Consider the following 12,193-nt stretch of genomic DNA (forward strand, 5'->3'; position numbering starts at 1 on the left):
TTGTATTTCTCCAATTTTCAGTTTATTTTATCACAGATTCTTGCGATTCGTTCTGTGCTCCTTAAAGTGAGTGGTCAGTGCTGTGGAACTAAATACTTTCCTCTTCAGGGCTGTCAATACAAACACAGAATTGGAACCCGTCTCCTCAGCATTTACCCAGCACAGTCAGTTTTTATTGCTGTATTTGCCCTTTGGTAACAGTTAATTTTAACTGTGACATTTGGTTAAATTGAATTCATAACAAGTGTAGCTTGGTCTCGGTATGTGATGTTTTGGAACACGTGCTTGTTTCTGTTTGGTGTCTCTTCATCAAGTATGCATCACAAAGCTTCACATTCTGCGGGCTTTCCGCGGTCGGCAGCCATTGTGGGGGATAGGAGTGTTGTCTGTGATTGAAACCACCTGGAGGCCACCCATGCTTAATCCTTTTATGGCAGACTGCAATGGAAAAGAAGTGGAATGAAACCAGGAAAAGCAACACTGAAGGTGGAAAAGAAGTGGAATGAAACCAGGAAAAGCAACACTGAAGGTGCTATACCCATATCCTCAAACTTTATCAAAACGATTAAAGCTTTCTGATAATTCAGTGAGTGTATCTGATCAATAGCTCTGTCTAGAACGTACAAAGTTACAATCCAAGATCTCACCTGAGGTGACAGTAGGAACACTGAATGGATATAATGAAAGACAGGGGTTGAGGGAAGACCTGATAGAGGTCTACAAGATTATGAGAGGCATAGACAGGGTGGATAGTCAGAGGCTTTTTCCCAGGGTGGAAGTGTCAATTACAAGGGAGCACTGGTTCAAGATAGGTTTAAGGGAGATGTGCGAGGGAAGTTTTTCATGCAGAGAGTGGTGGGTGCCTGGAACGCGCTGCCAGAGGAGGGATGGAAGCAGGCACATTAGCAACATTTAAGAGGCATCTGGATGGATACATGAATAGGGAGGGAATAGAAGGATATGGAACGAGTAATGGCAGAATTTCTTTTTAGTTTGGTTAGGGAATTATGATTGGCATGGGCATGGAGGGCCAGAGGCCCCGTTCCTGTGCTGTAGTTTGTTCTTTAATATCTGTTCTCTTGGTCCTAGGGAGCAAAAGAAAGACGACCAGGGTTCCTGCTCCTGAACATTATCCAGTGATCTCTGCTGGAAAGTGCATGTGAGATTGTGTCATGGGAGGACATGATCCGCTGTGGCGCTCACCAGAATTGTATAGCCTGTTGACACTCAATGCTTAGGTTTAGCGTTGAGGAGTGTGACAAATTATATGCGGCACTGATGGTCAATTAGAAGTCATGGAACTGAACTTTAGTTGAGAGTTAGTGCCTTCAGGACAGGAGAGGAAACTAGGGAGGGAGGAGTAAATAAATGGACTCAGTGCAACACTAATCATACAAAACCATGAGAGTAGCATCAATCAGATAAGAGTAAATCAGATGCGGAGTAACGTCAATTAGAAGAGTAACAATCAGACAAGAGTTAATACCAATTAGAGGCACAATATATACCACCAGAGTAATATCAGGCAAGATATGCAGCAAATTAGTTCGGAAAGAATCTATGAATAAGTACAAAACTATCTCAAAGACTACAAAGAGCAAATTATTTATAGGGGAAACAAATAATATTTCAAGGAAAGAATTTACCCAGTGACTGAGCTCCACTGGTCCCATCTCGGCCACTGATGCCATGGTCCAGCAGTTACATTTACTCATGACATGTGGTTCCCTCCTCACCACTCAGCTCTGGTCCCTGAAACCATTGTTGGGTCCAGCACTGCACATCTAATTATAGATTCAACCTTGTATCATGATCCAGGGGTAAAACTCAATCCATAGAGGCAATAGATGACACAAAGATTGGACAGGTGGTTAACAATGAGGCGGAGTGCCTTGGGCTACAAGAAGATATAGACGGAATGGTCAAATGGGCACATAAGTAGCAGATGGAATTTAACCTTGAAAAGTGTGCAGTGATACACTTTGGAAGGAGTAATTTGACAAGAAAGTACTCCATGAATGGTAGGAGACTAGGATGTTCTCGTGGAACAAAGGGATATTGGCATGTTTGTCCACAGATCTCTAAAAACAGAATGGCATGTTAGTAGGGTGGTAAAAAAGACATATTCCGGGACACTTGCCTTTATCAGTCGAGGCATAGATTACAAAAGCAGGGAAGTCAGGTTGGAATTGTATAGAACTTCTGTGAGAGCACAGCTAGAGTACTGTGTGCAGTTCTGGTCGCCATATTATCGGAAGGATGTGATTGCACTGGAGGGGATGCAGAGAAGATTCACCAGGATGCTCCCTGGGATGGAACATTTAAGTTATGAAGAGAGGTTGCATAGGCTTGGGCTGTTTTCATTGGAGCAGAGAAGACTGAGGGGCGACCTGATCGGGGTATACAAGATTATAAGAGACATGGATAGGGTGGATAAGGAGTAGCTGTTCCCCTTAGTTGAAGGATCAGTCACGAGGGGACATAGGTTCAAGTGAAAGGTAGGAGGTTAAGGGGGGATATAAGGAAAACCTTTTTTACCCAGAGGGTAGGGACAGTCTGGAATGCGCTGCCTGGGAGGGTGGTTGGGGCGGGTTGCCTCGCATCCTTTAAAAATTATGTGGATGAGCACTTGGCACGTCATAACATTCAGGGCTATGGGCCAAGTGCTGGCAGATGGGATTAGGTGGGAGTTCAGGTGTTTCTAATGTGTCGGTGTGGACTCGATGGGCCGAAGGGCCTCTTCTGTGCTGTATGATTTTATGAGAACAAGCGAGAAGCCCACTGGGGTGCGTGGGGTCCTTAATTATTCTGGCTGCTTTGCCAAGGCAGCGGGAAGTGTAGACAGAGTCAATGGATGGGATGCTGGTTTGCGTGATGGGACTGGGCTACATTCATGACCTTTTGTAGTTCCTTGTGGTTTTGGGCAGAGCAGGAGCCCATACCAAGCTGTGATACAACCAGAAAGAATGCTTTCTATGGTGCATCCGTAAAAGTTGGTGTGAGTCATAGCGGACATGCCGAATTTCCTTAGCCTCCATCATCTGCCGTGGCGGGATTCAAACTCGGGTTCCCTAAAGGACATTAGTGAACCAGAAGGGCCTCTTCTGTGCTGCATGATTTTATGAGGACAAACAGGAAGACCACAGCCTGAACTGGCTGTATCATACAATGGTCAGTTATATGGTAAGAAAGACTAAGGGCTGGGTCAGGGCCTAATACCAAATTGTAGATGACATGGAAGAATGCTAGAACATTTGAAGTCATTTTACTTGTGCTGACTTATTTTAGGTGTAGGAGTTAATATTCCTGCAGTGGAGAGGTGTTGGGGGCGGGGGGGCGGTAGGGCGATGGCTAGTGGTATTATCGCTAGACTATTAATCCAGAAACTCAGCTGATGTTCTGGGGACCCGAGTTCAAATCCTGCCACGGCAAATGGTGGCATTTGAATTCAATGAAAGAATGTCTGGAATTAAGAATCTACTGGTGACAATGAAACCATTGTCGGAAAAACCCATCTGGTTCACTAATGTCCATTAGGGAAGGAAATCTGCCCTCCTTATCTGGTCTGGCCTACGTGTGACTCCAGAGCCACAGCAACGGGGTTGACTCTCAACTGTGCCTAAGGGCAACTAGGGATGGGTAATAAATGCTGGCCAGCCAGTGATGCCCGTGTCCCACGAATGAATTAAAAAAAATTGCTTCAAACTCCTCTCCCAGCCTTTTGCTCTTTTAGACCACAGATGAAAACGCAGAGAAAAAAGCTTTATAATCCCCAATTTTGCCTTCAGTCATAGTCTTAAGAGTTTTCATACCAACACAGCCCAGAGGGAATTAGATAAACACTTGGAGAAAAATCTTAGAAGGTGATTGTGATTATAAAAGTACGATGCCTCTAAAGTGAAACAAGCATTGGTAGAGGCACGATGGGCTAAATAGCCTCCTCCTATACTGAAATTTCTGTAATGCACATTGTGCAAACTTCAGCAATTATCTCAAGCAGTTATACAAGCAAGCCAGAGAAAATCAAGCGTTTGAATGATTAAAGCCACAAAGAGAGACTAAAACTCAGCATGGAGACAAACAGCAGTGAGATCATACAGTGAACAGACTAATGCCATCAGTAGATGCAGCATCATATCTGGTTTTCCAAATAAATATCCCTCGAGGTTAATTTCTCAAGAATTAATCTCTGGGAAGCATGGGACATTATAATGCATAACTTTCTGTGTAGAGTTCTGAGAAACTCTCTGAGGGATGCAGAGATTTTAATAAACTTTTTAAGGCGTGAGGGAGCCGAGGGAACAGGCTTGTTGAGCCAAATACATTTGCTTGCATCATGCCTTCCCAACTTGTCATATAATTTAACATATTACAGCAGCCGCTCCTGATGACATGGATGATATTAGTTAACTGCAGCTGTGATTCTATGGCCTCTCGAACCGACATGTGCATTTTACAACTTTCACAAGTTTGTTTTGGTGAAATTGTAAAAGTGCTTGAATATAGTGTCCAGAGAAAGTGCAACCTCACAAGACACACAATTATGCTTGTTTCCGTAATGGTCTCATTTCATGAATGCTAAAGATCGGAAGAACCAGTGTGGACCCATCTTTTCACAGAATCCCTACAGCGTAGAAGGAGGCCATTCGGCTCATCGAGCCTGCACTGACTCAGCAACTTACCCAGGCCCACACATCTTACCCAGCCCGTCCCCTCCAGCCCTCCCAATTCCCGTAATCCCTAATCCACCTTACCTAGACAATTTGGGACACGAAGGGACAATTTTAACAAGGCCAAACTACCTAACCTGCACATCGTTGGATTGCAGGAGGAAACTGGTGCACTTGGAGGAAATCCACGCAGGCACGGGGAGAATGTGCAAACTTCACACAGACAGTGACCCAAGGCCAGAATTGAACCTGGGTCCCTGGTGCTGTGAGGCAGCAGTGCTAACCACTGTGGCACCGTGTGCTCTTTTGTTTCTTTAACTGTCCCATTTACCACCCCTTTTACCATTGCATCACTCTGGTAAGGAAGGACAATTATGATACCAAAAGTTCAAGTAACTGTTGGTAGGTATGATAAACGCAAAATACTGCAGATGCTGGAATCTGAAACACACACATCCTCCTTTTCAAAAAACACACACTTGATTATAGACATTAAGAGAAGGGAATCTCTTTCATCTTTGTCTGTAACAATAGTTATATCTAAAATTAACCTCAGAACCCGAGTGATGGAATGAAACTTAGCTTCTAAACCCTCCCGGGCTTTGGGAGGAGAAAATCAGAGAGGTTGCTGTTATCTGATGGCTATTCTTCTGCAGAAGACATCAAGGCCAAGGTTTCTACCAATGATCAGCAAATGCACGTATGAAACTTAGTTAAAAACTGCAACAACCTTGATTGTAATACTGTTTGTGGTGAAAAGCAAGCAGAATAACCACCAAGACAAAGATCACCGGAGGACATTATTAAATGTTAAAGTTCATTTAATAGTGTCACAAGTAGGCTTACATTAACACTGCGATGAAATTACTGTGAAAATCCCCCAGTCGCCACACTCCGGCACCTGTTCGGGTTCACTGAGGGAGAATTTAGCATGGCCAATGTACCCTAACCAGCATGTCTTTCGGACTGTGGGAGGAAACCGGAGTACCCGGAGGAAACCCACACAGATACGGGGAGAACGTGCAGACTCAGCAGAGATCCAAGCTGGGAATCAAACCCGGGTCCCTGGCGCTGTGAAGCAACAGTGCCACCCTGTTCCTTCCTATCTGGTCAGAAATATGAGCATTCAGGAAAAGAAAGGAGAAAACAAGAGGGTCACGGTGAAGTTTTAAGTCGTATTATAGAAGATTTTCAGTGCAATGCATAACTTAATATGATAAGTACTAAGATCAGTTCCCCAACTCTATTACTCTGAGATAAGTTTTGTTTCAAAGTCTGAGGGACTTGCGATTTTTCAAGGTAGATCAAGCTTCTAAATTTCTTGGTTGTTGCCCAGCTAGGAACAGACCTGAGGAGTTCATGTTGTATATTGCTATTGAAAATTGGTGCAGATTGCAATGAGCATTCCAGGACTAAATATTTTTGAAATATGTAGTGACAGCTTGCAGAACAAATAAGTGCGAATATGTTATAGTGAAATGCATTCCTTCACACTGGAGCTGTTGCACGAGACATGCAAGGTGGATAGCAATGAAGAGGTGCAAAGGGAACAGCGAGACCCATTTTAGTTGTCTTGATTTCTGTAACTCACCAGCCTGCCAGGTCCCAGACCCTTCACCACCACACGCACAAAGGATATTCCCTTATCAGTTGCTCTCTGCCAACAAATCAAAAAACAGCAACATTTATTTCAAATTCTCTTTTCTAAAAATAATAATAATGCTCCAAGTCTGAGCCCGCTGCTCTGCTGCATTGCTGGGACCACCTTATTCAACTCTGCTGATACAACCCCTTTTGCGTTAGCAGCAGCTTGCGAAATTATCTCCCCCTGATTTTCTCTCTAACACGAACCAATCTGTTACTGTCTGCTTAGCTCAGTTGGGAGCACAAGGCCCCATCTGGTGGTTAAAAATCCCATGGTACTGTTAGAGCAAGAAAACCGCAGCATTCACTTGGCTTTGAGTGGGTTGATCTCGCTGTGGTTTCTGGCATCAACTTGATTACAAAATTAAGGGCAGGATTTGGGTGTTATCAACACTTAGATAGGGAGATTGCCATTCAGATGGAGGCAGGGTGCCAACATATAAAATAATGAGGGGCACAGATCAGCTAGATAGTCAATATCTTTTCTCGAAGGGAGGGGAGCCTAAAATGAGAGGGCATAGGTTTAAGGTCAGAGGGGAGAGATACAAAAGTGTCCAGAGGGGCAAATTTTTCACACAGAGGGTGGTGAGTCTCTGGAACAAGCTGCCAGAGGTAGTAGTAGAGGTGAGTACAACTTTGTCTTTTAAAAAGCATTTAGACAGTTACATGGGTCAGATGGGTATAGAGGGATATGGGCATAGAGGGATAAGGGCCAAATGCGGGCAATTGGGATTAGCTTAGGGGTTTAAAAAAAAAGGCGGCATGGACAAGTTGGGCTGAAGGGCCTGTTTCCATGCTGGAAACCTCTATGACTCTATGCCAGGATTTAAAAGGCCTGCAGCAGTGTATAGGGAACAACACACTCAGAAATGGGTCAGGAAGAGGATATAAAATTTTCCTTCTCAAAGAGTTTCTGAGAGATCTGAGTAGGGCACAACACTCTTGTGATTCATAGATTAAGTAGCAGAACTACTTTAACATGGGCCAGTGGATTCACCCTCGCGCTTAGCAGTTAACAAATGAACAAGTTTCAAAAGACATTCTTTTTAAAAATTCATTTACAGAATGTAGGTGGCGCTGACGAGGTCAGCATCTATTGCTCATCCTTAGTTGCCCTTCAGAAGGTGCTGGTGAGCTGCCTTCTTGAGCTGCTGCAGTCCCTGAGGTGTAGGTACACCCACAGTGGCGCCCAACGGATTCCAATTCACTCCTGACTTGTGCCTTATTAATGGTGGACAGGCTCTGGGGAGTCAGGGGGTATTTATTTAGTGGTGCATAGTCACAGAGCCAAACAATAGCCTCGTCAATAGCTGGATGGAGTTCTTTAAGCCCATCTTCAAGTTTAGTCAGCGATATTTCTCAACATTGTGAGTCACTGTTTGAACTGCATCTCAGCTGCAGCCTGGCAGGTTTTTGCTGACCCCACTGATGTTGGGTGGCTGCACAGATGTTTTAGCTGACTTGGGAATGGTTTAAAAGGGCTCCTTTTGCCATGAGAGATCATAGCCTGCTGGAAGAGCAGTGGATACTACAATGAGATTTTTGCTGGATGTTTTCTCCTACTCATCCTCCTGCCACAGGTCTTCAGTTGTCACTCCTTGGTGGGTTTAACTATGTATGGCGTGGCATGAGGAAGGCATTTCGCTTAAGGAGGTCTTTGAATAAGGAGGGCATGCTGGGATGGAGTAGACCTTCTTCAATAGCTTGCTTGTTGCAATTACGCTCCTGATGTTGGCGGGGTGGGGGGGGGAGAACTCGATGGCAGCCATGTTACTCAGGGCTGAGCCAGGGGCAGGTGAGTTGTTCCAAGTGATGAAGTGCATTGTTGAGTTGAGGTGCACATCGATAAGTTTGGTGTGGGCAGTTGGATGCAGTACTCCAAAAAGGTTAACCTATCTGTTTCATTTCAGCGATGTGTGCCAGTGGCAAAACTCTTGATTTTGCTGTGTTTCTTTTGTTGAGGTTCACCGTCGTCATGGCCAGCTTACTTTGAACGTTCTCCCTTTTACTGAATATGATTGCACATTAGCAAATCAAGAAGTTAAACATGCACGGAAAAGGAATTTGAACATTATTAAATGACCCAAGGAAGCATGACGCAGGAAATGTTACAATAAATAAATGTGCACGTACTTATAAAAGCAGTATATACAGCAAATTAAATTACCAGGGAATCACCCATAGGGCTGTTCACAGCAAATCAGAGAATGTGCTGTTATAGAATGACATGATGATTATACCAAAGTATGTGCCCCTTAAGGCCACAGAAACCCTGTTGAATTAATTCAAACATTCATTGCTGATGAAGCTGGAGGTCAGAATCCAGGCTTGGTTTGTAATTAAGAGCCTGCAGACATTGTGGCTCCAACATGGTGTGTTCCAGGTTTTTCTGCACATTCAAACGGCTGTCTTTGTTTACACCAAAAGCAGTTCATAAGGGGGACAGGTCGTGTGCATTTCTTTCAGAAGGCAAGGGAGATCGAGTGAAGTGAGTGGAATTTGGTTTGATTGTTCACTGGCCATCTTCAAAATAAATCTGTTTAATCATTCACATCTGGCTTTATCGATCCACCTTCAAAAAGATGGGAAATGTACAAGGGCCTGGGTGAAGGACGTGCAATCTAATTTTGTTCAGGAGGGGGCAACAGGGGTTGAGTGAGTGCTGGGGGAGGGCTGATGTGGGTCCCACTGTTATACCTGAGTTACACTGTAGTAAAATTAGATATTCAAAGAATCCTACAGTGCAGAAGGAGGCCATTTGACCCATCGAGTCTGCACCTACCACAATCCCACTAAGGCCCCATCCCGATAACCCCATGCATTTACCCTAGCTAATCCCCCTGACACTCAGGGGCAATTTTGTATCATAGTCAATCCACCTAACCCGCACATCTTTGGAGTGTGGGAGGAAACTGGAGCACTCGGAGGAAACCCACGCAGACAGGGGGAGAAGGTGCAAACTCCACACAGACAGTGACCCAAGCCGGGAATTGAACCCTGGTCCCTGGTGCTGTGAGGCACAGTAAGACAAGCTGTGAGGCAGCAGTGCTAACCACTGTGCCACCGTGTCGCCCCATATTGAACACTATTGGGCATGCTCCTAAACATAAGGAGCATTGACTGCTTATAAGAGTGAAGAGACTATTGTACTCAGGACGCCAATCACAGATCCAAAACCTTTAACAGGTATAGCGAGATATGAAACAATATTTCACTTTGAACTGTTTAGCATGTACATTTTTTGTTCTGTTCGCTCCTGTTTAGGGGCTGATTAGCACAAGTTGACTAATGTGTGCTTCAGAATAACGGCAACAGTATGGCATTGATTCTCCTCCTGTCTGAGGTAGACTTGGGATCTGTCTTCTCACCCTGCTCCTGACAGTGGAAGGCGATGGCAAACTGCCACTGACATGAACTGCCAAGGTAACAGCTCAGTATGAAGCATCAGCAGACAACGAGACAAGGACCTGTCTTCAGCCAGCACACTCATGGAATGGAGTGGAATAACTCATGTTTATATGATAATAGCACACCCTGCTGGAGCTATTCCTTAATGTGCAATATTAAGCCGTGTGCTTGCATGCACGTGTGTTTGTATGTAACTTATTTCCCCAGGATCCCCATGTCAATTCGGAAGCGCTACCATGGATGGATTCTCTTATCCAACTTCCACAAGACAATGGCCAACAACTAAACGAGGAAAAGATGCTAATATTACAGCACTGAAACTGAGATAGCTTGCTAGTAAGTAAACATGCTTTGAAAATCTATGCTTTACACCAACAGTCAGTCAGAAATTGTAATGAGTTTCATTGTTTATGGACAAGTTAAAGCATGAATGAAACAGATTACAGTGCTAAGAGGCAGACACCGCTCTGTAAGTATAATAAATGGAATATTTATGACAAATAAAATGGAAGCAGCAACATATAAATAAATAATGCTGTATTTTTTTGTAACAAATATAAAATGAGTGAGTCTTTCTGGAAAATGAGTTAATGAGGCTAAACAGACACCATTGCAGGGAAAGCACAAAATAAATAGCTAAGGACATGGCAGCAAGAAAAGGTATTTCAGCTGATCCAACTCACTGCCATCCAGACAAGGCACTCCGAGCACATTTAAATAAAAACACCAGCAAATGGAGTGCCAGCCTTCATCGAAAAATATTCGCCATATTCCTACCAGAAGAAAACAGATCAGATTGCAGAAAGACTGGAACCAAATCTAATTGGATTTAAAACTAATTACATATAATTGTGGGCTCTTCTCATATTTCCATCTAATCAATGACATGGCTGAGAGCGCCTGTAATGAGATCTTGAAGATTCATATGTTTTTATTTCAAGATATTAAGTCACCATCGTAACAGATAACCAGCCACTCAAGTTAATCCCAGCCTTAATGCACTGCTTACAGATAATTAAGATGACCTGTCCAATATCATTTCATTTGAGTTTAATTCTATGCCATCTGGCAACTTATTACTGTGGCTTCCCTGGTACTTTACAATCATGGTTCAGTTTAAGACTTTCCAGCTTGGTTGCTGCTACAAAGCGACTCAACAGCGAGTAGAATGGCTACAATTTGCTGGGGTTAGTTCAATGGAACAATTGTGCATAGCGAACTCACAGATGTGGTCGACCGCAATGAGAAAACCTACTATAGGGATGCACCATCTGGCCATAAACTCAAATTTGAAGAGACGTGAACACTTAAAATAAAGTGGATACCTCTTAGGGGAAATATTATTTCAGTCTTAACATAACACACATCGATTTTAAAAACAGCAGCCTTCGCCAAGGCGAATTTGGTGTCATGAGGGGAAAGAAACAAGATCAAAGTGAAAGGAAACTCAATGTGGAGAGACAAACCACAGCCTGTGAGATTGTAAGAGGGTGATACACCACCTAACTTGGTGTCACGTAGCTGGCAACTTTGGTGTGCATCTGTATTGGGGGAGTGAAAGGAGGATTGCCCTTTTTGGCACTTCAGAGCATCTACCTCAGAGGACAGCAGCGCACCACTCCTGGAAACCAGTGGTAACCATGTTCAGTGCTATGTGCAATATTTGCAGGACCTAGAAACAGATGCAAAAGATGAGGGCGCACTTAAGGAATCTAGCAAGGTAACAACATCACAGACCCAAGTGTGGTTAAACAGACTTAGTCTGCATGCTGTCAGGAGCTGTTGGTCAATCTGTTCCACATTTAAAACTCAATCAACCCAAGTCCTCACACATACCTATAGCCTCTTTATTGTATCTCACGCATATGGGACTAGGACCTTTGCTTGTGTGGAGGATAAACATCAACACTGACTGAACGGGTCAAGCGACCTTTTTTGCATGTTGTAATTTCCATGTAATCCACAAACCACACATTCAAGATGCAAGGTACAATTTTGTACTCATCACTGATACAAGGTTGACCTGTAAGGCACAGGTCTGTCACTGCATATGCTCCTTGAACTGCGAGCACCTCAGGACTACTTTTTTGCTTATACAACAGGATGACACAATCCAGGACAAAAATCTCCATGAAGTGGAAGTTACGAAGGCACATCTGCTCTGCAAAGGCACAAGTAATTGTGACAGCATTTACAGACCGGCCTCCATGGCTTGGGGCAGATCACATGAGAGGCAGGCGGACAAGCTTTTGTACTTTCCTAAGGAATGCCTCCTCATCCTCCAACTCAACTGAGGGCAAGAGAAGTTCCCATCCTTTAAGCTGAAGGTGCTGAGTTAGAGTTCAACTTGCTGCAATAGTAGGAGGTGAAAAATAACTGAAAATATCTAAAAAGAAAAGACTGACCAAAAACTGTACTGCTACTTAAGGGCAGAGAGACCCAAAACAGACCTAGAAATGCTGCAGCTCCCA

General features: G+C 43.8%; 1 protein-coding gene across 1 annotated transcript in view; it reads right to left on the minus strand.

Annotated features, from left to right (window-relative positions):
- mrps11 (mitochondrial ribosomal protein S11) overlaps nucleotides 1–12,193 on the minus strand; it is a 26,417-nt gene continuing 14,224 nt past the window's right edge. Inside the window, exons 5-6 of the mRNA XM_078241318.1 lie at nucleotides 6,262–6,327; nucleotides 1–438 (exon numbers count right to left, since the gene is read on the minus strand). Of these exons, the coding sequence (XP_078097444.1) occupies nucleotides 331–438; nucleotides 6,262–6,327 (174 nt within the window). The 3' untranslated portion in view covers nucleotides 1–330. The remainder of the gene's footprint in view (nucleotides 439–6,261; nucleotides 6,328–12,193) is intronic.

The sequence above is a fragment of the Mustelus asterias genome, chromosome 24 (genome assembly GCF_964213995.1).
Source record: "Mustelus asterias chromosome 24, sMusAst1.hap1.1, whole genome shotgun sequence".
NCBI classification, from domain to species: Eukaryota; Metazoa; Chordata; class Chondrichthyes; order Carcharhiniformes; family Triakidae; genus Mustelus; species Mustelus asterias.